This window comes from Equus quagga, chromosome 18 (assembly GCF_021613505.1).
Source record: "Equus quagga isolate Etosha38 chromosome 18, UCLA_HA_Equagga_1.0, whole genome shotgun sequence".
Lineage (NCBI taxonomy): Eukaryota > Metazoa > Chordata > Mammalia > Perissodactyla > Equidae > Equus > Equus quagga.
The window spans coordinates 44,517,821-44,545,209 of NC_060284.1; the positions used below are offsets into that span (position 1 = coordinate 44,517,821).

The window sequence follows — 27,389 nt, forward strand, 5'->3', positions numbered from 1 at the left end:
TGGGCACTTGGGTTGCTTTCACATCTTGGCTACTGTTAATAATGCTGCAATGAGCATAGGGGTGGATAGATCTCTTTGTATCATTGATTTCATGTTCTTTGGACAAATACCCAGTAGTGGAACAGCTGGATCATATTGTATTTCTATTTTTAATTTTTTGAGAAATCTCCATACTGTTTTCCACAGTGGTGGCACCAGCTTGCATTCCCACTGGCAGTGAATGAGGGTTTCCTTTTCTCTACATCCTCTCCACACTTTTCATTTCTTGTCTTGTTAATTATAGCCATTCTGATGGACCTAAGGTGGTAGGTCATTGTAGTTTTGATTTTCATTTCCCTAATAATTAGTGGCATTGAACATCTTTTCATATGCCTATTGGCCATCTGTATACCTTCTTTGGAAACATGTCTGTTCATACTCTCTGCCCATTTATTGATCAGGTTGTCTTTTTGTGGTTGAGCTGTAGGAGTTCTTTATATATTTTGGAAATTAACCCCTTGTCGGATTTATGATTTGCAAATATTTTCTCCCAGTTGGTGTGTTGTCTTTTTGTTTTGTTCACGGTTTCCTTTGCCTTGCAGAAGCTTTTTAGTCTGATGTAGTCCCATTTGTTTATTTTTTCTTTTGTTTCCCTTGCCCAAGTAGACATGATATTTGAAAAGATGCTGCCAAGACCAACGTCAAAGAGTGTGCTGCCTATATCTCTTCTTTGAGTTTTGTGGTTTCAGGTCTTACATTCAAGTCTTGAATCCATTTTGAGTTAATTTTTTGTGTACAGTATAAGATAATGATCTACTTTCATTCTTTTACATGTGGCTGCCCAGTTTTCCACACACATTTATTGAAGAGACTTTCCTTTCTCCATTTTATGTTTTTGGCTCCTTTGTCAAAGATTAACTGGCCATAGATGCATGGTTTTATTTCTGGGCTTTCAATTCTGTTCCATTGATTTGTGTGTCTGTTTTTGTGCCAGGACCATGCTGTTTTGATTAGTATAGCCTTGTAGTTTATTTTGAAGTCAGGGATTGTGCCTCCAGTTTTGTTCTTTTTTCTCAGGATTGCTTTGGCTATTTGGGGTCTTTTGTTGTTCCATATACATTTTAGGATTCTTTGTTCTATTTCTGTAAAGAATGTCATTGGGATTCTGATTGGAATTGCATTGAATCTGTAGATTGCTTTAGGTAGTATGGACATTTTAACTATGTTAATTCTTCCAATCCATGTGCATGGAACATCTTTCCATCCCTTTTTGTTTTCTTCAATTTCTTTCAATAATGTCTGATAGTTTACACTGTATAGGTCTTTCACCTCCTTGGATAAGTTTATTCCTAGGTATTTTATTCCTTCTGTTGCAACTGTAAATAGGATTGTATTCTTGAGTTCTCTTTCTGCTAGTTCGTTATTAGTTAAAGAAATGCCACTGATTTTTGTATGTTGATTTTATACCCTGCAACCTTGCTGTAGTTGTTTATTATTTCTAATAGCTTTCTGGTGGATTCTTTAGAGTTTTCTATATATAGAATCATGTCATCTGCAAACAGCGAGAGTTTTACTTCTTCCTTTCCAATTTGGATACCTTTTACTTCTTTATCTTTCCTAATTGCTCTGGCCAAAACCTCCAGTACTATGTTGAAAAGGAGAGGCAAGAGAGTTCTTGTTCCTGTTCTCAGAGGGATGGCTTTCAGTTTCTCACCATTAAGTATGATGTTGGCTGTGGATATGTCACATATGGCCTTTATTATGTTGAGGTACTTTACTTTTATACTCATTTTATTGAGAGTTTTTATCATAAATGGATATTGGGTTTTGTCAAATGCTTTCTCTGCATCTATTGAGATGATCATTGATCATGTGATTTTTATTCCTATTTTGTTAATGCGGTGTACCACATTGATTGATTTGCAGATGTTGAACCATCCTTGCATCCCTAGTACAAATCCCACTTGATCACGGTGTATGATCCTTTTAGTGTATTGTTGTATTCAGTTTGCCAATATTTTGTTGAGAATTTTTACATCCATGTTCATCAGCAATATTGGCCTGTAATTTTCCTTCATTGTGTTGTCCTTATCTGGCCTTGAGATCAGGGTGATTTTGGCCTCATAGAATGAGTTAGGAAGTGTTCCATTTCTTCAGTTTCTTACAATAGTTCAAGAAGGCTAGGAATTAAATCTTCTTTGAGCGTTTGGTAGTATTCTCCAGAGAAGCCATCTGGTCCTGGAGTTTTATTTTTGGGAGGTTTTTGATTACTGTTTCAATCTCTTTACTTGTGATTGGTCTATTCAGATTCTCTATTTCTTCTTGATTCAGTCTTAGGAGGTTGTATGAGTTGAAGAATTTATCCATTTCTTCTAGATTTTATCTAATTTGCTGGCATACAGTTTTTCATAGTATTCTCTTGTAATCCTTTGTATGTCTGTGGTATCCACTGTAATTTCTCCTCTTTCATTTCTAATTTTATTTATTTGAGACTTCTCTCTTTTTTTCTTAGTGAGTCTGGCTAAGAGCTTGTAAATTTTGTTTATCTTCTCAAAGAACCAGCTCTTAGTTTCATTGATCCTTTCTACTGTTTTTTTAGTCTCTATTTCATTTATTTCTGCTCTAATTTTGATTATTTCCCTCCTCTGCTGACTTTGGGCTTTGTTTGTTCTTCTTTGTCTAGTTCTATTAGGTGCAGTTTAAGATTACTTATTTGAGATTTTTCTTCTTTGTTGAGGTAGACCTATATTGCTATAAATTTTGCTCTTAGAACTGCTTTTGCTGCATCCCATGAGTTGGCATGTTGGGTTTTCATTTTCAATTGTCTCCAGATTTTTTTATTTCTCCTTTGATTTCTTCATCAATCCAGTGATTGTTCAGTGGCATGTTGTTTAGTCTCCACATATCTGTGACTTTCCCAGCCTTTTTCTTGATGTTGATTTCCAGTTTCATGGCATTGTGGTCAGAAAAGATGCTTGATATGATTTCAATCTTCTTAAATTTATTGAGGCTTGCCTTGTCTCCTAACATATGGTCTACCTTTGAGAATGTTCCATATGGACTTGAGAAGAATGTGTTTTCTGCTGTTTTTAGATGGAATGTTCCATATAGATCTCTTAAGTCCATCTGGTCTAGTATTTCATTTAAAGCCACTGTTTCCTTGTTAACTTTCTGTCTGGATGACCTATCCATTGATGCAAGTGGGGTGTTGAGGTCCCCTACTATTATTGTGTTGCTGTCAATTTTTCCCTTTAGGTCTGTTAATAGTTGTTTTATACACTTTGGTGCTCCTGTGTTAGGCTCATGTATATTCATAAATGTTATGTCTTCTTGGTGGAATGTCCTTTTCATCGTTACATACTGCCCTTCTTTGTCTCTCATTGCCTTTTTTATCTTGAAGTCTGCTTTGTCTGATATAAGTATGGCAACAGTTGTTTTCTTTTGCTTGCCATTTGCTTATCATCTTCCATCCTTTCACTCTGAGCCTATGTTCATCTTTATAACCAAGATGTGTTTCTTGGAGGGAACATATTGCTGGGTCTTGTTTTTTAATCCATCCAGACACTCTGTGTCTTTTGAGTGGAGAATTCAATCTATTTACATTTAGAGTGATTATTGATATATGAAGGCTTAATACTGCTATTTTATCTCTTGCTTTCTGGTTGTTCTATATTTCCTTTGTTTCTTTCCCCTTGTATTTCCGATTGCCATTTCAGTTTGGTGGTTTTCTCAGTTTTCTCTTTATTTATGATTTGTGGCTCTCGTCTGAATTTTTGTTTGGTGGTTACCATGAGGTTTGTATAAAAGATCTCATAGGTGCTGGCCCAGTGGCACAGCAGTTAACTTTGCATGTTCTGTTTCAGCGACCCAGAGTTCGCCAGTTCAGATCCCAGGTGCAGACCTACATACCACTTAGCAAGCCATGCTGTGGCAGGCTCCCACATATAAAGTGGAGGAAAATGGACACAGATGTTAGCTCAGGGCAAATCTTTCTCAGCAAAAAGAGGAGGATTGGTGGTGGATGTTAGCTCAGGGTTAATCTTCCTCAAAAGAAAAAAAAATCATAGATGAGATAGTCCATTTTCTGATAGCCTCTTATTTTCATTAGCCTAAGAAGGTTCCATCCCTTTCCTCTTCTCCTTCTGAGTTATTTTTGTCACAAATTGTCCTCTTCTGTGTTGTGAGTTTGTGTGTAAATTGAAGTGTTTATAGTTATTTTTGATGCTTTCTTTCTCTTTGTCTTTTATGTTATGGTTAAGTGTTTATTTATCTATTCTGATATAGAGCTGTAATTTTATGATTCTATGTGTCTATTTCTTTGCTCGAGGTTTTGTAAACCTTTGCTTTTTAGTTTCAGATGGGAGGGCTCCTTTCAACGTTTCTTGTAAGGCAGACCTAGTGGTGATGAACTCCTTCAGCTTTTGCTTATCTTTCTCCAGTGTATCTGAAGGATAGTTTTGCTGGAGAGAGTATTCTTGGCTGAAAGTTTTTGTCTTTCAGTGTTTTGAATATATCACTCTATTCTCACCTAGCCTGTAAGGTTTCTATTGAGAAATTCGCTGACAGTCTGATAGGGGTTCCTTTGTAGGTTATTTTCTTCTGCCTTGCTGCCCTTAGTATTTTTTCATTGTCGTTGACTTTTGCCAGTTTTAATATTATATGACTTGGAGAAGGTCTTTTTGCATTGATATAATTAGCAGTTCTATTGGCTTAATGTACTTGTAAGTCCAGTTTCTTACCCAAGTTTGGGAAGTTCTCAGCTATCATTTCTTTGAACAAGCTCACTGCTCCTTTCTCCCTCTCTTCTCCCTCTGGAACACCTATAATCCTTATGTTGCTTTTCCTAATTGAGTCGGATATTTCTCAAAGAATTACTTCATGTTTTTAAAATCTTAGTTCTCTCTCCTCCTCCACCTGAAGCATTTTTATCCTCTAAATCAGTAATTCTGTTCTCCATAACATCAGCTCTATTTTTTATGGATTCTAGATTATTTTTTATCTCATTAACTGTGTTCTTCATATCCAGACTTTTTGCTTGGCTTTTTTTTTTTTTTTAGAGCTTCAATCTCTTTGGTGAAGTATTCCTTCTGCTCATTAATTTTATTCCTGAGCTCACTGAACTGTCTTACTGAGTTTTCTTGTAACTTGTTGAGTTTCTTTATGACAACTATTTTGAATTCTCTGTCATTTAGATTGTAAATTTCTGTGAGTTCAGGATTCGTTTCTGGAGACTTGTCATTTTTCTTCTGCTCTGAAGTGTTAATGTAGTTCTTCATTGTGTTTGATGAAGTGATCCTTTTCCAGCACATTTGTGGTAGTATCAGGTCACAGATTCCACCTGTCCCCACTGGAGGTACAAGGGGGGGCAGGAGCTGCGTTTTCTGATCCCATCCCATCTGCTGGAAGTTGTGCTGGTAGAGTTTCTCCATGTTTGTGCACTGGCCATAGCCTCTTGGCAGGTCATGCATGCATGCATGCACAGGTGGGGTATCTCTGCTCCACTGGTGGGTTGTTCTGGTAGGACTACTGCACTTGGCAGAGGACTGACCAAGCTGGTGCACTAGGTGGGAGGGGAGGGGCACTTTCTTTTCCATGTGGGCCGGCTCTGAGCTCACAGGTGGCTCAGATGAGTTGCTGCACTTGGTGGGGTCTCCTTTGTGGGGGCTGAGCCACATCATTCAGTGGGGAGTGTTCCCATGGGCAGGGCTGCTGCAGTACAGTGGGCACTCCCACGGGCTGGGCCACAACTCTGCAAGCATTCATCTGGGCTGGGCTTCCCCACCTCCTCTTACAGTTGCACCTCCATTTCTTGATCTGAGTGCTTGTTACACGGTTATGTTCAGTTTGTGAAAATTCCTCATGTTGTACACTAATAATTCGGTTGTGTGTGTGTGTATAAGTATATTCATATTTAATGAATATGTTTTACTTAAATAAAAATTTTTAAAAACTTATTGGAAGCTCTGTGTATGTGAGTGTAGCTTATAGATTTGAGGCTTCACTGTAGGGTAACCAAGCATAAAGCTTGAGAGAATCACCAAATGTCAATATCTAGATAAGTTTTTTCTGGGGTTATTCAAGGCTCTTCAAAAGAATCCTCCAGTATTCTGATTGGTTGTAAGTTAGAGAGGCTGAAGATTTCTGTGGTGGAAGTTTTGAGATTAGGCCAAGGAGCTCACAATTCTGTCTTCAGTATCATGACTCTTGCCTGCCCTTCACTGTCCCCTGAGCCCCTCTTGAGTGAATCTTCTCAGAAGAAATATACCAGTCTCCTGCCTAAGGACATTGTTGCCTGTCTTTAAGAGGTTGAAGAGAGGATCAGGAGGTCCAACCTCTCTGTATACAAAGTTCACTCAATCTCCTATTTTTAGCCCCACAGCTCACCTCTGCCTCACAGAGAACTTGGTATGTTCAAGTCCTAAGCCTCTCTGGGGACCCCGGAAGGCCTGGCTTACTTCTCCGTGGCATTCTCCTCTGCTCTCCTAACATCCCTCCATTCATTTTTCATTTTCCAAAAGTGTTGCTTTCTCATCTGCTGAGATCTCAATCTTATTTCTTGACTTTGTGAATGTATCCATTTTATACACTCCCTTTTTGTATTCCTTTAATGTAATTTTAGTGGTGACTCAGAAGGGAGATTACAAATGTGTGTGGCCAATCTGCCGCATTTAACCAGAAATCTAGTCATGAACTTTTTTTCAGAGGATGAACAATCTTTTCAGGGCCTCTGTCTTCTACCATTTCAAATTAAAGGAGCTCAATTTTTGATGTTATTAGTCACTATATTCATCTCTCTTAAAAGACAAATGTATAGACTTTTACAGAGTACTTGTTACATCTCCAAGTTTCTAATGCTTCTTAATCATTATTGCTCCAAAGGGGTGGCATTTACTCAATTTTATTAACATGTAGACAATGGTTTTTACAGGAAACACTCAGGATTTGAAAGTCATAGTAACCTTGCTGTATATTATGAATTGAAAGTAAATTTTTGAATTATCTTTTGTGTTTCAAACTCCTGGTTTACCTAACAGTTTTGTTCCATTACTATTAATAAATGAAACTGTTTTAAAAGATGAATTTGAATTTCGTGCTCAATCAACACTTATACATGCTAATTTCTGATCCAGTTTTTAAAATTAGATATTTAACAATTAAAATTAATATTAAAATTAAAGGTTACAGTAATTTGCTATTTCCCTATTTTAGACATCGGGCCAGTATTGATGTGTAGCTCTATTTAACTAAATACATGCAGCCAAACAATTCCTCTTAAGTGAATCCTATGTTCCTATCCAATTCAACTACAACCTGGAAATTTTACAGAAAAATATTCTAAAACCATAGATGTAAAAAAATTAAATCTAGAAAGAAATCAAATTTTGAAAATTAGACATTTCAGGGAAACAATAACGCTTTGAAGAAACATCTACACTAACTTTTGAAATATGCATAATATTCATGGGAATAACAATTAACTTGTGCTATATTCAAAATCAGAAACTAAAATTTAAACAGTAAAAATATCATTGAATTGTATTCTAACAGACATACAGGTCTTGTGAACACTTGCATCAGTACTATTCCAACTAAAGAAGCTTAAAGTGGGGCTGGCCCAGTGGCACAGCAGTTAAGTTTGCATGTTCCACTTCCGCAGCCTGGGGTTTGCCAGTTTGGATCCCAGGTGCAGATGTATACCCTGCTTATCAAGCCATGCTTACATGTGACATGCTTTATATGTGGCTGGCATCCCACATATAAAGTAGAGGAAGATGGGCACAGATAGTAGCTCAGGGCCAATCTTCCTCAGCAAAAACAGGAGAATTGGCAGTGAATGTTAGCTTAGGGCTCATCTTCCTCAAATTAAAAAAACAAGAAGCAGCAGCAGCAGCTTAAAGCGTCTTAACTTCAGAGCCAAAACAATTTCTCTACTTTCTTTACTTTCTAGACTTCTCACCTATAATGTTATAGAATTAGAATTAGCATTAACTAGAGGTAACTACCAAACTATAAAAACCTCCTTTAGCAATAAATGAAACACATTTATTCATTCACTTGGTCAACAAATATTCAATGTGTGTCTTCTATATGCCGGATACTCTAGTTGAGCTAGGAATACCGTGATAATCAAGTCAAAACACGGCTCCGTCTTCAACGAGTATACAGAAAAGAAAGGAAGACAGACAATAAAGCCAAATGTATGAGAGTTCCTCAGGTTGATGCCCACTGAACCTCCCTCATCATTTTTACTCTCCTAAGGGGACAGAAGTCATTAATAAATTTATGACTGCTATTCTTAAGACGAGAAAGTCACTATATACTTTTGTATATGTTTTTGCTGAGGAAGAATAAAAATCATATGCCGTGTTTTTGTTTTAGGATCCTTTTTTTTTTTTTTAACATTGTATTTTTTTCCTTTTTCTCCCCAAAGCCCCCCAGTACATAGTTGTATATTCTTCATTGTGGATCCTTCTAGTTGTGCCATGTGGGACGCTGCCTCAGCGTGGTTTGATGAGCAGTGCCATGTCCGCACCCAGGATTTGAACCAACGAAACACTGGGTCACCTGCAGTGGAGTGCGCGAACTTAACCACTCGGTCACAGGGCCAGCCCCTGTTTTAGGATCCTTCTGCTTTAGCCTACACATTCTGTAGTATGTATGATAAGAGGAAACAGGCACCAAGCACTATTCTAAGCACTTTATGTATACTTATATTAACTTGCTTAACTCATTTAGTCCTCACAGCTGTCCTGTGAGATGGATACCTTTATTACCCTCACTTTCAGATGTGGAAACGAAGGCACAGAGATTCCAATCCAGTCATTCTCACTCTAAACCACTGCACATCCTGCCTCTCACAATACAGTAAAAAATACATTTTTAAACGATGTAGGGGAGGGTTTGTTTGAGATCAAACAAGATTGCTTGCCTCTGAAAGGTTTAATGGGATTAAACCCTGGTTGCTGTGAGTGAATTTCCTTACCGGCCACAACCTCTGCCCTAGCAGCCCAGGGAAAGACTGTAGGAGAGAATCAGAACGTCCCTGCACTAGTTACCAGAGCAGTGGTTTGGAAATTCTCCGCAGAGCCCCAGCAGCAGGTTGTACCCAGACCTCTCTATTTTGTGCAACACCATCAAAGCTCAGAACCACTTGACAAGTGAAACCCTATTACACATCTCCATCTCTCAGTTTGCAGAAATTCCCATTTTATTGCCCTTAAAAGAATCAAGCTACTATACAGTCTGCAAAAAAGGAAGTCACTCATGATTTAGGGCAGATGATGAACAAAACAATTACAAGGCAAGTACAGTAGTGCCCCCTACCCATGGTTTTGCTTTCCCAGGTTTCAGTTACCCTTGGTCAACCACAATATGAAAACATTAAGTGGAAAATTCCAGAAATAAACAATCCATAAGTTTTAAATTGGGCACTGTTCTGAGTAGTGTGATGACATCTCACACAGTCCTGCTCCGCCTGGGATGTGAATCATCACTTTGTCCAATGCATCCACGCTGTGTACGCTACCTGCCTATTAGTCACTTAGTAGCTTTCTCTGTTATCAGATCAACTGTCATGGTATTGCATGCTTGTATTCAAGTAATCCTTATTTTAGTTAATAATGGCCCCAAAGTGCAAGAGTAGTGATGCTGGCAATTTGACTATGCCAAAAAGAAGCCATAAAGTGCTTTCTTTAATTGAAAATTTGAAAGTTCTCGACTTTAAGAAAGAAAAAAAATCATATGCTGAGGTTGCTAAGATCTATAGTAACTTTTATTACAGTGTATTGTTATAATTGTTCTGTTTTATTATTATTAATGTTGTTAATCTCTTACTATGCCTAGTTTATAAATTAAACCTTATCATAAGTATGTATGTATAGGAAAAAACATACTATTTTTAGGGTTTGGTACTATCCTTGGTTTCAGGCATCCACTGGGGGGTCTTAGAAGGTATCCCACCAGGATAAGGGGGCACTACTATATAGCACTATAGGACCATGTGTAAAGAGTACAAGTCAGATTTAAGAGGTCAAAAAAAGATTTCCAAAGGAAAATAATATCTAACATGAGACCTGAAGGATGTATAAGAATTTGCAATGTTGAACATGGGTGTAGCAAAAGAAGGAATCAAGAAAGCATACAGGAAGACCCAGAAATAAGAGAGAGCATGACAAAAATTGAACAAAGTTCAAGAAAGCCTAAAGCAGAGAAGTGAAACGGGGTTAAGGTATGAGAGAGAGAAACTGAAGAGGTAAGCAAAAACCAGATTGTGAAGATTATAATCACTCTAGAAGTGTGAATATATTGTAAGGATACTAGGAAGTCAGAGAACAGTTTTAAATGAGAAAAACAATCAGACTTGTATTAAAACAGAAACAAAATAGCAAGTCAGCCTCAGTGATGATAAGTGGTGAACAGAGACAGGAGGCAAAGAAAACAAAGTTTAAAAAGCTACTCCAGTAATCTAGATCAAGGGTAGACAAATTTTATCTGTACAGGGCCAGATGGTATTTTAGGCATTGTGGGCTATTTGATCTCTGCGACAATTACTCAGTTCAGCTGCTGTTGCACTGAAGCTGACTTAGATGTACACAATAAATATGCAAAACACAGAGCCTGCTGTGCTCCAGCGATTTGGCCTGCAGGCAGTAGTTTACAGACCAGATGAGTGCAATTGGTCAGATCAGGTCATTAGAAGCAGGAATTGGGAAAAGTACACATATCCAAAAAATATTAGAAGGTAGAATCCAGAAGTCTTGGTAATTGAAAATGTGGGATCAGTGTGAAGATGAAGATGCACAAGAATTCCAAACCCCAACTTAGAACTCTAACTACTGGCTGGATAAGAATGGCAAGAGAAGGGAAAGAACTAGGGTAAGGGAGGTGAGACCACATTCTGTTCACATTCCACTCACCAAGTGGGAAGTCTGTGGAAAAGGATTATCCTCCCACAGGAAGGCGCTTCAAGTCATATAACAATAGGAGGTTCCATAACAACCTTCTCACAGGTAGGGGAATGAATAATTAGGGAAATTAATATAATACACATTTAAGTCTATATGACTCCAAAGCTAAATGTTGATGAGATTGGTTGTTTTTGCTACCAGTATAAATAAAAGGTATTGAGATATCCATATACCTATATATTCTTATACCTCTACATCTATGAATCGGTCCATGTATTTCATATGGATTATATATATCTATATTATGACTCAGGTAACTTTATTTAAAATAGTTTATTTCTTTGAAGGGGAAACTTTTAAATTAAATCTTTATTTTTATTAAAGTAATACTTACAAGGCTAATAACAAAACAACTCTTCACAGCCTCATCCTTCCTTACCTTGATTCCTACTTCCTAGTTATTTCTAAATAAGATGTGCAGAGTGCTTTCTTCAATTTTAGATGCTGTCCATTCGTTTCTTACTGTTGAAGATTAGGAGAGCTTTCTTATTTAGCCTTTCTGTGCCTCAGTTCCTTCACTTGTAAAATGGGAATGATAATACATTTACCTCATAAGGATCAATTAAGTGTGCATGTGTAGTCCTTAGAATAATGCAAGACACACAGTACATACTATTAATGATGATGATTATTACACCACAAAACACACATACACAGTCTCCCAAACCATAGATTTCCCCCTATATGTTTTCATAATTCTAGTTAAATCAGTGTTTGATGTTTAGAGTGTTACATTTACTTAAATATTGTTCCCAGCTAAGTAAAGTAGTAAACAATGATTATATCTCCTTTCTTAGAAATTTTGTCCTAGACCTGTAATTGCCTCATTTTTTTCATTCACTTAATTTTCTCTGTATCTATTACTAACTCACCTTGAAACTCCCTCTAAGTGTTACAGATCTGCTCCCAATGTACTCAAACACAATAAATACTGGTTTCTCTTTTTCCCCACCCGTGAAGATGTCTATACCAGTTTTTTTGTCATCCTGCTCCATTCTGGTCTAGTTGTTTTCTAGACCTGATACGAATTGTCATCCTGGAACATCTCTTAATTACCCTAGAATTCCCTTTACTTCTCTCTGTATTGACTATCCTGTCTCCTGACACTGCGGATTCCTCTTTTTTGATTTACTCATTCATCATAATACAGTACATGTCCTCCCATGCTTCCTGAGAGAGGGGACATGGGTGATACATTTTTTTTGAGACTTTGAAGGTCTGAATATATCTTCATGCAGTGCCCTTACACTTGGTTAATAGTTACGCTAGGCATAAAGTTTTCTGTTGAAAGTGACTTTCTCTCACAACTTTGAAGGTTCCATTATCTTCTGGGTTCCAGATGAGCTAGAAGTTGCTGCTGAGGCACAATGTCATTCTGACTCCCATTCTTTTATGATCTGTTGTGATCATTCCCTCTACTCTCTGCTTAACTAAAGCTTTAATCCCAAATGTTCTTTTGATATTGTGATTTATCATAAGAAATATATATATTAGACTCTGCCCCTGGTTCCTGACACAGGGCTCCTGAAACCCTTATAATTTCCTGGGTGATAGCAGTGTCTTTTGTTCTAATGAGGTGACTCTGGGTGGGCTCCTGGATGAGGGCTGGTCACTAAAAGAATAAGCCATGATTAGAAGCTTGGAATTTTCAGCCCTGTCCCCATTCTCTTCAGAAGGGAGAAAAACTGAAAAGGAGTAATGATCAATTATGTCTATGTGATGAGCCTCCATAAAAATCCCAATACTATGGGGTTTGGAGAGCTTCCAGGTTGGCGAAAACACCCACATTGGGAGAGTGCTGCACCTTAACTCCATGGGGACAGAAGCTCCTGCACGCAGGACCCTCCCAGACCTCGCCCTATGTATCTCTTCATCTGGCTGTTCATATGTATTCTTTACCATATCCTTTAATAAACTAGTAAATGTAAAATAAGTGTTTCCCTGAGTTCTGTGAGTTGCTCTAGCAAATTAATCAAAGTTGGGGAGGGGGCCGTGGGAACCTCTGATTTGTAGCCAAGTCGGACAGAAGTTGTGAGTAACCTGGGGACCTATTACTTGCAACTGGCATCTGAAGTGGGGTGGGAACATTCTTGTGGGACTGAGGCTTTAACCTGTGGGATCTGACACTCTACTTCCAGGTAAATAAGTGTCAGAATTGAATTGAATTGTAGGATACCCAGCTGGTGTCACAGAGAATTGCTTGGTGTAGGGAAAAAATCTCCATACATTTGGTAACCAGAGTTGAAGTGTTTTGTGTGAGTAGATAAAAGAGACTCACAGGAGAAACACACATGGTAGACTGAACTGAGTTCCTCTAAAATTTAGTTCTGAAATTTTATGATAATGTTTTTTAGTATAGGTGCTGATCACTCAAAAGATCCTTTCAATCTAGAAACGTGTCTATTTCAGTTCTGGGAAAATTTTTTGTATTATCTATTTGAGAATTTTCTTCCCCTCCACATATTTCCTTTTTCTGGAACGTCTATTACCGGATGTTAGGCTTCCTGCATGAACTGTACTCACTTTTCTATTTTTCCTTTGTTCTTTTGTACTATTTTTCTGGGAAATGGCCTCAACTTTATCTTCCAACTTTTCTACCGAATTTATTTCGGTTATTTTTATTTTCTGGTTCTCTTACTTTTTCATCTATAGCCCTATTTAAAAAAATTAGTATCCAGTTCTTTTTATATCTTTAAAAAGTGTTCTCATGATTCTGGTATCACTTCTTTTTCTCTTTCCTTTTTTCTCTAGGTCTCAAATATTTGATGATCTTCAATTAGCTGTTTACACTTAAGAGAGAGACACTAACATGCTAAATGCAAGTTCAGTGTGCAATGAGTGAAGTTTATTGAGTAGCGGTTACCACTGTAGAGGGGTAGCCATCCATTTCACTTCCAGTATCCTTAGGTCTTTTCTCTTTAGTCAGTTTCTGCAAAAAGAAATTCCAGTCTTCTGTTTAGAGATTATAAACCTGACCACCAGACTTAATTTCCATTATTAGTACTGTATTTCACTCCACTCTTATTTGTGCCTGGTCCTCCAGAATCCAGAACTTCTCTGGTTCAGCCTCTCCAGAGGGTGAGTGTCAATCATCTTCTGTCAGAGGAAGATAAGGATAACTGTGTGGCCATATGGAATAAGGAAGATCTGGGAGTAGGTCTACTGCCCCTTATGCATATGCTCAAACAATCCTGTTTCCAGTTCTGCCTCACACCTGCTGATATACCTGATGCATCTAATTCCTGAGTCTTTCAGAAATTAAATACAGGGGTTTTAAACAGGGAGTTCACTTGTTTCCTACCGGCATTCCCTACTATAGACACTTACATTTTTACTTTCTTCACTTTCCATTCACTATCCAACTTTCAAAATTGTGTTAACAGCTCTCATTTACTGTAGTCTTTCTTCCACTCTTTTAATCCTTGTGGGCTGACATCTTTTTCTTATTTATTGTAATTTTAGAGGAGTTTCAAAAGAGATCAGATAGAGATTAATGCACATATTCAAACTGTCATCTTTAATAAGGAGTCTCATCTGTCATGTACCCACCATTCAGCTTAATAAAACATTATAAATATAGCTGAAGTCATCTCTGTGCTTATGATTAACCTTTTTAAATTTTCTAGTTATAAAATCATGTCATTTTCAAACGCTTATTTTTGTTATTCTAATATTAATTAGAAAATATCAAAGAAAAACAAAAGAAAAAAGTTTTAAAGTAAAGATAATATTAATTAGAATGTTTTACTCATCTTAGCAAATATATCTCAAACAGCATGTTAAGTAGTAGTAAAAGAGGTTATTCTTATTGTTTCCTTTTTGGTGGGGGACTAAATTGAGCTTCATCACTGAAAATAATGTTAGACCTTAGATTTAATACATTCTCTCAAATAAGAAATTTTAGAAAACAATTTTCATTGGGAATATGTGTGAATTTCCTGTGTACTACATTATGATTTCTCCTTTTTTTTCCTACTGGTATGATTTAAGAAAATAGCTATATTGAAGTATAATTTACATACTTTAAAACTCATCCATTTTAGGTGTATATTTTTAGTAATTAACTACATTAGTGGATTTCTAGTAAATTTATAGAGTTGTGCAACCATCATCACATTCAAATTTTAGAACGTTTCCATCACCTCAAAAAGAAGAATGGCAGTAAATTTCTGTTCCTATCCCCCAGCCAGAGGCAACCACTGATCGGCCTTCTATTTCTATAGATTTGCCTTTTCTAGAAATTTCATATAAATAGAATCCCACAAGATACAGTCTTTTGTGGCTGGCCCCTTTTACTTAGCATAACATTTTTGAGGTTTATCCATGTCGTAGCATGTATTAATAGTTTTATTGCTGAGTGACGTTCCATCGTAAGGATATAACATATTTGCTTATCAACTCACCAGTTGATAGACATTTGGACTTTTTTCCAGTTTTTGGCTATTTGAATAGTACTGCTATAAACATTTGTATGTGCTCTTATGCTTTTTTTTCTCTTGGGTAGATGCCTAGGAGTTGAAATGCTGAGTCATATGGGAAGTACATGACTTTTTAAGAAATTGCCAAACTATTTTCCACTTTCCATTCCCTCTAGCAGTGTATGATGATTCTAGTTCCCCCACGTCCTTGTCAACATTGGAAGGTCGGTCTTTTGAATTTTAGCCATTCTAATAGGTATATAGTAGTATGTCATTGCGGTTTTAATTTGTACTTCCCTAATGACTAACAATGTTGAGCATATTTTCATGTGCCCATTAGCCATCCATTTACCTTCTTTGGTGAAATATCTATTGAAGTCCTTTGCCCATTTTTAAATTGGCTTTTTTGTCTTCTTATTGAGTTGTAGTAGTTCTTTATATATTGTAGATGCAATACTCCATTATATATATGATTTGGAAATATTTTCTCCCAGTCTGTGGCTTTTCTTTTCATTTTTTAATTGGATATTTTGAAGAAAAGTTTTAAATTTTGGTTAAGCTCAATTTATCAATTTTTGCTTTTATAGCTGTGTTTCTAAGAAATCTGTGTCTATCCCAAGGACACAAAGATGTATGTTTTCTTCCAGAAAATCTATACTTTTAGTTCTTACATTTAAGTCTATAGTCTATTTTAAGTGATTTTTGTGTACCGTGTGAGGTAAGAATCAAACTTCATTTTTATAAATGTGGATATTCAATTGTTCCAGCACCATTTATTGATAAGACTAGCATTTTTTCTTTGAATTGCTTTGGCATCTCTGTCAAAAATCAATTTATCAAAACTGTAAGGATTTACTTCTTGATTTTCTATTCTGTTACATTGATCTATTACTCATGCCACTACTACACTATCTGGATTACTGCAGCTTTACAGTAAATTTTGAGATCCAGTAATTTAAGTCCTCCAACTCTGTTCTTCTTTTTAAACTTGTTTTGAATATTCTAGGTCCTTATCAGTTTTAGACTTAGTTTATCAATTTCTACAAAAAAAAAGTCTGTTGGAACGTTGAAGGGGTTACAGTCATGTGTCACTTAACAACAAGAATATATTCCGGGAAATGTGTCGCTAGGCAATTTCACCACTGTGTGAATATCACAGAGTGTTAGAAGTATGGTGCCGATAAACTTGCTCGACACAGGGGTGCCACAAACCTCCAATTTGTTAAAAAAACGCGTTATCTGCAAAGCACAATAAAGCAAGATATGCCTGTATTTGTTCTTGACCTAATTAACTCCTACTCATCCTTCAGATCTCATCTGAAGCATCAATTCCTCAGGGAAGGCAACTCTGACCTCCTTGACTTGGTCCACTTCCCTTGCTATAAGTAATAGCTCGGAAACAACAGCTCTCTTTCTTAGCGTTTACCACACAGTAATTATTATTTATTAGTAGGATTATTTTTATTATTGTTTCTCTCCCACGTTAAGCTCCAAGAAAAGAAAAATGTTGAGTGTTTTTGCTCATCATTATGTAGACACAGTGCCTAGGTTACTGTCTGACACATGGTTGGGTAGCTGCTCAACAAATATTTGTTATACGAAGAATACATAATAACTGTTTTAGATTTATTTTTGGTATTTTTTTCCCTTCTTTAACTTATTGTTTTCTTTCTCTAGATTCTTCATATATTAACTTGAATCACTGTAACTTTCTTCCTAGTCAACCTAGATATTTTTTGTTAATACAGACATTTAGAGTAACATAATTTCATCAAGCATTACTTTGGAAACATTCCACAGATTTTGTTATACTGTCTATATTTTTATTTCTATCTTTCAGAAATACAGATATGATGTGGCCTGTGAAAACGAATAAAGGAAACCTCAACTAAAATTAGAGTCTGGAAGGCCTATAGAGGGAACCCTTACGCCCTACCACTCATTGTTAATTACCCCAAACAGGAAGAGACATACCTTGCATCTCCAACAAGTAGTTGCCTACTACCTTACTACTGCAGCAGGAGGAAGGAAAATTTCCTTCTTGCCCAGCAACATGCTTATTAGCCAATGGAAAATGCCTCGGCTCATCCAATGAGGAGCCATTGCCAGCCTGAACTCTTACTTTCCTCCAATGAATTTTCATTTAGAATGGCCCCTCCCAACTCCCCTTTTTTCTCTATAAAAGCCAGCTATCTTCCATTGTTCTCTGAACTTACCTGTGGTTCCCCACAGTTTCCACATCCCAAATTGCAATTCTTTTGCTCTTCCTGAATAAACTTATTTTGCTGGTAAAATAACTGACTCTCTTATTTTAAGTTGACAGGCCCCTCTACTCAAAAACCATAAAAATTTTTCCATTTTCTGCAGAGCAGCATCTAAAGTTCTTAGTAAACTAGTCAAGTCAGCTCCAAGCTGACTTATGGCCTATCATCTCATCTACATACCTTATAATCCAATCAGGTACTTGCTTTTCCCTTAAGTATCATACTTCTGTTTGTAAATACTTTTCCTCTTGTGCTCAGCACCTAGCAAAATGTCTTAAGCATAGGAGCCCAATAAATGTTTGTGGAAGAGTTTACACCACTTTTCACGATCCAAGTGAAGATTTAAAATTTACAACTTTTATCATTTTGAGTTATATATTTACTATGTAATTTCTAATTATACTGTGATCTGATGTTAATATTGTTTATCTTTTTTAAAATTTTTTCTTTACTTTTTTCTTATTTTTCATTTGTTTTCAAAAATATTTATATTTGTGAAGTCTATTTTTAAATTGCATTAAACATTTCTTTGTATCTTACACTTTGGTCAATTTTTGTCTAAGACTTAAACATATTTAAAAGATATATTGGCTTCTCTCCCACCAGCATTAGACTGTGACATTCATGAAGGCAAGAACCATGTCTACCTTGTTGACTGTGTTCTTAGCACCTAGGACATGTTGGTACATTAGCTCAGTAAATTTTTACAGTTGTCTTTAATTTTATTCTTTCCACTGCTGCTAAATTAAAAAGTATACATTAAGGAGTTGTTAGGTAGATTACCTTATGAGAGAATAATGAAGAAAAATACATATAATAGATGGGGTTCAAGTGAATACAGCACAGATTCCTAGTATGAATCAAGATGTTCTAAGAGTGGGATACAAACACAATTCCTGCCCAAGCAACTTTCATATGGTGTACTAAAAGGAAGGTATGTGTATAATGGCACGGAAATAAGAGTTGAGGAAATCTTTAAATTGGGTAGGGGAAGGAGGTAGTTAAGGAAATTCTATAGCAGAAGTAAAATCCTTTTAAGGATAAGGAAACCAAAACCCAGACAAAGTACAGTGCTTGTTCAAGATCACAAGTCTAGAGATCACAAAAGAAGATCTACTCCCAGTTCTGTGCTCTTTCCATTATATCATACTCATTATCATCACTTTTTAGCAGCTCACAAAAGAATTATAGGATAGGATTTAGAGAGTTACAAAATAAAATTCGTGGATTTATTCCTCCTAACTCAATCTCCTATTAATATAAAAATCAAGAACTGCACAAAATTGTGAAACGTTAGCCAAGTACCACACAGTTCAAACAATTTTCCAGTTGACTGGCCTATAAAAAGAATGCACCTTAAAAGTGCTGGTTAAACATATTTCACCAGTGATTTAAACATCCCAGCCCAATCAGTGTAATTTAGAGATAACCAGAACCAACTATTAAGTTGTATTACACCCATATTACATATTTTTTTTAAAGTGTTAATAGAGGGACTGCAGCAAATCTTTAAAAAAGAAAGGTTAAAAAACAAGAATTTGCCAGCCATTATGCAGCACCTTCCAAGGAAGTGAGATGCTGAATCTGTATATCTAAGTATTAAAGTCAGTTGAGAGAGACATTCTTTTAGGGACATGGATGGTCTTTAGGCTTTTCCACCTCTCTCAAGACTATTCAGTTACATTTGCCTACCAAGTAACCTTTCCATGACTAATTGGCACCACCCTCTCCCACCAATACATGTTGGCCCCACATCTCTGACTTTGGAACTCAGGCCACAAATGGATTTTATTTGGCTTGCACAGAGAAAGAGGAAGAGAGGGAGGAGGAGGGAAGGTGGAGAAGGGGGAGGGGTAAAATGCTCGAAAAAATCTGTATATTTCACATAAAAATGCATATTCCCAGCTTCTCTTGAAAATTCTGAAGCTCCAGCAATACTGGGTCTGCATTGCCACAAAGTAAAACCAGCCCAAGTTAAGTAGCCGAAGCCCCATTTATATGGGACATTTGCTTTCTAATTCATCATAGATCAATTACTCCTTTCTATTTTCCTGATACTGAGGCAAATGTCAATTGCCATTTATCATTCTGCTTGCAGTGTTGCTGTAGCACCTGGGCCTTGCTTGCTCAGCACCCAGGCCCATTGCTACAATGTGTCCTGGCTCCCTTCTGGGCAGGCCACCCAGCTGCTGGGATTTGTAACAACCTAGGGCCTGGCCAGCCTGGATCCTCCCTCATCTCACGTAAAGAACATCGCGTGTTACAGGGACACAGAGCCCCTCCATGTGAGCCACTATTCCTGGGAACGCTGGTCGTACCAAGGACAGCCCCTTGGCAAGCATGCAGCCTTTGTTCCTCTGCCTACTTAAGGAAGCTTCTCTCAGGGGCCGGTAGCGGGTACACGTTGCTGTCCAGCCGGCCGCCACTGGACCTTCCCTGTAAGTAACTCCCAATAAACCCATATGTCTCTTTCGCTGTCTCTGGGTCTTTTCTGTGGTCTCTCAGCAACCTATCCCACACTGCTCACTCAGATGGGCGTGTGGTGGAACAGCTGCATTCCCTATAAACTTCAAAGAATAAAGAGTACCAGAGTTGGTGGATAAGTGCAGATTTTTTAAAAAGTAAGTACAATCCACTCTTCACATTAATGCAGTAAAACACAGCTAGAATCAAAGAAATCAATTTACCTTAATCTGAGTCTGTTCGATTGACTTTTCCCATATCTGCTGATCATATGCTCCAATCTGCAATAGGGAGCAGGCTATTTAAATGATGCAAAGGAACTCTTTTATTTAGGTCAAGTCTCACAAAAGTCATGAAATTATTAAGTATCAATATGATATATGGAAAATGTTTGTGTTTCTCAGACCTTAGAATAAATTATTATTTCCAAGGACTGTTTCCTTCAAACTTCTAAAGGAGGTGGATCTAAAAGCAAGTTAAAAAGCAATGTCCAAAATATTTCAAATTAATTATTACCTTAAAAGATAGTACCACTTCTTAAGGACAACATCAGTAGGAAAACCAGAGAGGAATAAAAGGTAACCAACAGCTCAATAAGACTGCTGACAGTACCAGTCTGAGCTGTGCAATTAAAAGTTCCATGTCCAAAAAACAGAAGTTTGATCAGAAGCAAGCTTTCAAAGCATTGCTGTGGCATTGTGTATGCAGCCTGGAGAAGGGAGGTGACTAGAAAATCTTATTTGGGGACCTGGAGTGTAAAAGATCTAATGACCTTGTACATCAGTGTTTCCATTTCTGTTGAGAGATATCATGTAAGAAGACCTGGCCCTACCAAGCTCAGGGAAAATCAATCTGATATTCTTTGTGGGAGCTTTCTGCAGGAAGTATGCTTTACAAATAAAAAATATTGATATTACCTTCTTTTGGTACCACGATATAGCATCTCTCTCATTTGAGGCCATCTGTGTCTCCAGCCAGAAAATGGAATTTCACTGAAAATGAAGGAAAACCAGTCGGTGAATCCAGTTGCTGAAAGGTACTCTCCCAGTTCGGGTAGAACTGAAAAACCGCTTCTGTCAGCCTCTCCATGAGCTGCTGTCTCTTTCTCCGGCTGTTTGCCAGGAAAAAAAACAAAAACAAAAGCAAACCAAAACACCTCTGGCGCAGCGGCGACCGGAGAAGCCTCGCAGCGGTCTTTTGCGCGAGTGTGTTCATGGATGCAGGGAAGGGGAGGTCGCCGAGTCGACCTGCACTCCCCGCTCCGCTCCCCCGAGTCCGGCTCTCACCTGGTGCCCGCGGCCCCGCAGTCCGGCAGCCGGGACCTTCCTCGTCAGTGGCCCCGGCCCGGCCGTGAGCCCGGGGGCCAGGCGGCGGGAGCGGCAGGCCGCATCTTCCCCCCGAGGCGGAGACGCCGGCGGGGCAGTTACCATGGAGACCACGGAGGCCGCCCCAGCCTCGGAGGCGGCCGGCCGCTCAGCGCCCAGAGGAGGTCAGTCTGTCGCCACAGACCCAGCGCCCTCCAAGGCCGACCTAAAGGATCACCTACTGACCCCAAAATAAGCAAAGAATGAACTGGGAAAGGAGGGGTATAAAAAGTGAAGGGGGTCTTTGCTAGGCCGCCAGCCGCTGCGGCAACGGCAAAAGGCTTTGTGCCCGGCTGGAAAGGTCAGGTGCAAAGGCCCCAAGTTGCGGAGGCAGCTGCTTCGCGGCGGCGGGCGCGCGTCCTCGCCGGGCTGGGCGGTGCCGGGCCGGGCCGGGCCGTGAATCAGCCGGCAGCGCTGGGAGAGAGCCGCTCTGCAGCCCACAGCGCAGCCCGGCCGAGGCTTCCGCTTTCCGGGTTTTGCTTCGAAGCTGGCTCCGCCCCCGGCCGGGCCTTCCCGCCAAGCCTCCGCGATCAAGGCCTAGGGCAGCTCCCCGAGATCACCCTTCGGGTCACCTTCTCAAAAACGATTTTCCCAGCCATCGACCTAAAGGAGGTCGGTCCTGATATTCTAACAGTTACCCGTTCATTTCTTTGTAACACTTAGCTTTGTGTTTTATAAATTTCTTTGTGCTTCATTATCGTCAGTCTTCCCCACTGGGCTGTGGGCTCCATGAGGTCCAAGACTGGGGCCTGGCAGGAGCCTGGCACATAGGTTCTCAGTCTTTGCTGAAAGAACAAATATTTTCATGAACTTACGCTGCTCTGGGACGAAGGGCCTGGCAAGCTGCGGCTTAGTGATTCCTGTCCCGCTCCTCAGCAGCTCTGGGACTTAAGCTTTCTGGATGATTAAGGGTATGAAAGAGGAGGGCCCAAGCTTAGGGCAGTTCGAGGGCACTTTTCCCAAATTAGGGTAGGAGACGATGGCAGCGAGAAAAGCTGTTTCTAGGTTAAAAATTCAAGCAGACTGATAGAGGTCAGGGGCAAAGAATGGTTGCACCCTAAAATGAATATTTAAGGATACGTTAATAAGGTTTTAAGCCGCTATCCCCTCTATACCTTTTTTTGGCCATTAATGGAACACTGACCCCTAATGGCCATTGCCACTTCACTTGAAGCAGTGCCCTTGCTTGCTCAGCTTGTAAAACAGACAGTAGTTAGACTAGGTACCACTTCAGAAAGCCTAAGTTCTTAATGTCAGAAAAGCCGTTCTTGTTTTACAGACATTTCTCATCATCTGTTACATCGGCATAAGGTGGAAGTTATCCCCATTTTACCGATGAGGAAAGAAGATAAAAAGTAATGCTTACAGAACTAACTTCAAATTATTTCACCCAGGCTTGATTTATTTTTATATTGCATACATTGGTGGTGGTTTCCTTTCTGCTTTTGCTTGCTTGACAGCTTTTCCTTTCCTTAGAGCTAAACATTACAATTCTGTTGGGTTTCAAGACAAATGGCCAATTTAAAAAAAACAAACTGGATAAATGACAATTGAAAATATTTTTTGCATATCTAAATATTTGCCTTAAGACTTAAATTACATTAATAGCAAAAATATTTTACTTCATTGCTTAGCACACAAAGAGGCTTTTTGGGGAGTTCGTGGAAGAACGGAATCAGGTCAGTCTCATTAGGAATTAGCAAATCATCTTTCGGGAGCTCCTTTACAAACTTCTCAGTGCTTCCTAAGGTTGCCACTGAACAAAGCATGGGTTTGGACACAGAACTACATTCAAATCCTTGCTCCCACTAATGAAGAATGTGATCTTAGGCAATTTATTCAACCTAACAAGCCTGTTTTCTCACTTGTATTAAGGGAGGTTGTATTGTTACCTTCCTATGCTGTGAGGATTAAATGAGATACCCTAATATAAAGTGCCTGGCCCACAGCACTTTCTCAAAAAACATTAGTTCCCTTCCCTTTCTTTTCATAATCAGAACCAAGGGCTACCAGTGCTTAGGGCAGGCACCTCAACCAAAGAGCAGTTCACCCAAATAAAAACTGATGAGGAAAAAATTTCATTGCGTTGTGTCACTTAATACATCAATGACATCTTAAAAGTCTAACACTGGGTACATGCACTTTCAAAAATATTGACATCACCAGAATAAAAATTTAAGATTGTCCACTTATAAGCAGATCTAAACCAACCTAAGGAGCAGGAGGCATAACTGCCACAAATGCCAAGCACTGTTTTTCTTCTTCCCCAAAACTAGCTGCATCTCAACATGGATGGATTTTTCCCCAGATATGTATGACTTTCCTTTAGGAAAGAAAAGTCACAAGAGTTTCTATTAGAAAGTAGGGATATAGAAGCGGGGATTCATACTTTAAAAACAGGTTCCAAGTAGCTAGAATTCACACGTGCTATTCATTTTGTCATGAAACATCAGTAAAGGACAAATCAGACTTTGTTTATTAAAAAAATACTTTACAGGAAAAAAAAACCTCTATGCATTCCATTGTCCTATTTTACAAAGAAATAGCTTAACAATTTAACACACTTAGACAGCTACAAAAAAGCACTGTGTTAAAAGGGTTATTATTCACACAAATTTAGATTTAAGACTATTCATTAAAAACCTTTTTAAAACACTCATTAATGTCAATAAACAAACTAAGGCCACACAACGCAAATAGTCCGCCAGGCAAATTATACATTTCATCTATATGCAAAGACCTCTTAGATAAATTAAAGCCACAGGAAAAAAAGTCTTAGCTGCCAATCAAAATGGAATTTAGTCACAGAAAACACTATTACATGAAAATTTACAACATGTGATAGAAGTAGTACATAAGTATTTCTTTAGAGAGAATTGAAAAGTGCTATATTAAGAGACAGTGGTCTCAACTACATGCACAAGTGGATCCTAAAAAACGTATGAAGAAAATGGAAGGCCATAATATTTATGGAGAGATACTTGCTTTTAAAGCAACAAACTTTCAGGATGAGGATAGGTCTCTTATGTGCTAAAGAAAAACATTTGTCTTGTACATTTCCTCTACTTACTGTATGACCAATAAATACAGCTACAATCTGTTTAAAAAAAATAAAACTTAGCAGAAATATGAACCTCTGGCATGTACTAGTGAAAAGTTCTTTTTTTAAAACCTGTAGTAATGATAAAACAGATTTATTAGAAAGACACAAACTCAATTACCCTAAAGGAATAAATGCAAATAAATTTTTAATGGAAAATATGATGGGCTAATATTAATGATCAAGAATATATTCACTAATGGTTTTCTTGAATTTTGGAGTCTTGTTCCTAAATTAGCTTTCATTCTAGACAATATAGATGGAAAGGCAATAAGCAAAAGTTTCTCCAGTCTTTAAGTGTGAACTTTATGCCTATTAAGACTGATGCAAGATGATGAAGACATCTTTTCCTAAGATTTAGTAAAGAATTTCATTTAACAAGCTCCTTTTTCCCCCTACAAGAGCTTGAAATATCAGTCAGCTGATATTCCAGCTGTCTCTAAGGGGAAAGGGCACCTTTCAAAAGTCTTTAATTAAAAATAATAAAGTACCAGTGAAACAAATTCTAAGTACTGAATAAACAAATTAAAAGTACAATTAAGCCTAGGAATTCATTTTAAAGAGTTAAAACTTTGAAGGGGGAAACTAATACGTAGGTTTTATTATTATTGCTTTATGAATTTGGGATACCTCTTTGAATCATAATACTACCCCTAGCATATCTTGGTAATTATAGAATGACTTCTGGGGCAGGGGGAAGACTTTTATCCTTATTAATACCATAAAATCATTCTAGTTACTAGGTTAGGAATATTCATTTATTGGGTCCTTTCCATAAGCACATTTTAAAAATATCCCTCTGCTCCACAAAATACTAAAACTTATAGCCACATACTGCAAGTAATCTCAAAGAGTTGGCACAACAGATAATATACCAAAAGGGAAGATCAGCTTAAATTTCAGTTACAACTTCACTGCCATCACTACTTTACAAATCAGAAGACGCCAGATTGCTCCATGCCTTACTCCACCAAACCAAATAATTTAATGATTTAGAAAAGTTGCAATCATTTGTATCACTAAACTAGGATACAGCTTTGAAAGCAGTAAGAAACTCAAAACTTGAGCTTTTATATTCATCAGTCTTTAAAGCATGCTATTAAAATCTAATACTCACATAGGACATTCAGAGTTTCCAGATACATTACTAGCTAAATGTTTCTCTCTCCATTCTATTGCAATTCTAACATACAATGAATTTATTAGTACATGATTTTAAACATTTTTATATTCTCTTAATGTGTTTATATTGGAGGTGAGGGTAGAATATTTTATAAAAGGAGAATTGGGATTTGCTGTTGATTGTAGGTCTTTGCAGATCCGCTGGTTCCTGAGTGATTATACACAGTGCTGGCTGTCAGGAGACAGTCTCCTTGTTTATTAGCAATGACCAGCTTAGATGGCAGATGGCATCTGCTGGATGGCGAGTGGGAGGTGGGGAAATCGGATTTTGGAAGACAAGAAAAATAAAAATAAAAAAAGTTTCTGCTTTAACAACCTTGTTCTTCATGATTATTTTAAAAAGCAAATGTTGCCTGAGAAGAATTTTACTTTGCACAGCCTAGTAAAGCTCTATGAAATTCTTCTGGACAGAAAAACAAAAACAAGAAATAACCCAAACCCACATATTTTGTGATTAACAGCCCACCCCCCCAATAACAAAAAACACCCTCAAAGGCAGGTCCCTTAAAAACTAGCCTTGATAAACTAGAATTTACCCTAGAATTTATACCCAAGATTTTAAAACACCCCTGCAATAATCACATTACTTTTTATACCATTCTAATTACCTTATTTACAAAGATAACTAAAACCAACATCACTTCCAATTCATAAATGGTTTACATTGAAATGTTTCTCTATTTGTCTTCATCCTTTGTAACAGAGAATACATACATATACATATATATAAGGAATAATACAGATTCTAACTAATCACTGCAGTATTTGCTGATGGTTACTTTCCTATCGGTTTACACAGTGACCTCTATACTTTGCTAATATGCATTTAACTACACAACAATATTGCACAAAGTAATATTTATATAAGATTTAACTTATTTCAGAATATTTTAGAGAAAATTCATATTTGACATTTCAAAAGATGCAGCTAAGTTTTCATGGTGACAGACATAATAAAGCAGCATCCTTTTTGCCTATGTTGACGTAAATATTCCAAATCTCACCCTCCAGGAAAAAAAATCTCCAAATTGCACTATAACCAGGTAGATACAAGAATCTGGTCTTAGGTGTGGGGAGTACTCTTCCTTTAATAAACAAAAGGCCTACTGTATTATTAACTAAGAGAAAGTGAAATGTGTATCACATTAACATTCTAAAATAATAGAAAGTTAAGACTACACTAGCTATATGAACTGTGCCTGCTTCAAAAAAAATTTAAATACTCAGGCACTAAGCATTAGGCTACCCGAAAATCGAGGATGAAGTCTAGTGCCATATTCTTGATTAGACAGTAGCAACAGAGTAACAGTAAATAAACCCAGGTATTCACCAGTTAAAACTGTGAACTGATGTGTCTCAACAGATCTTTATCACAAAGAGGTTGATGCCAGGTGACAAAAGTAGTTTTTCCTAAGTTTCATGCACAACATACGGCAGCCTCATCAGAAAGACTGATATCATTCACTAAGTTTGATACTCGTGATCATTTTAGGAAGCAAAAGTATCCACACAAAACGTGAGGATGCTAGGAAGCAGACTCAACAGAGTATCGTGTCAACATTATCTCATTTACCCAAAATATCGTCCATAGTTACCACATATTCTACAAGAGATTAATGAACCATGGATAATGAATGACCAAGGACTACTCA

General features: G+C 37.7%; 1 protein-coding gene across 3 annotated transcripts in view; it reads right to left on the bottom strand.

Moving 5' to 3' along the window:
- The window catches only part of PHTF1 (putative homeodomain transcription factor 1), a 55,678-nt gene extending 34,161 nt beyond the window's left edge, over positions 1-21,517 (bottom strand). For all 3 annotated transcript variants that reach the window (XR_006885968.1, XR_006885967.1, XM_046645060.1), the window contains exons 1-3: positions 21,378-21,517; positions 21,009-21,083; positions 20,316-20,372 (exon numbers count right to left, since the gene is read on the bottom strand). Coding sequence is in view for 1 of the 3 variants with exons in the window: in XM_046645060.1 (XP_046501016.1) it covers positions 20,316-20,372; positions 21,009-21,053 (102 nt within the window). In the remaining 2 variants the exon portion in view is untranslated. The remainder of the gene's footprint in view (positions 1-20,315; positions 20,373-21,008; positions 21,084-21,377) is intronic.
- Between the last annotated feature and the right edge of the window lie 5,872 nt (positions 21,518-27,389).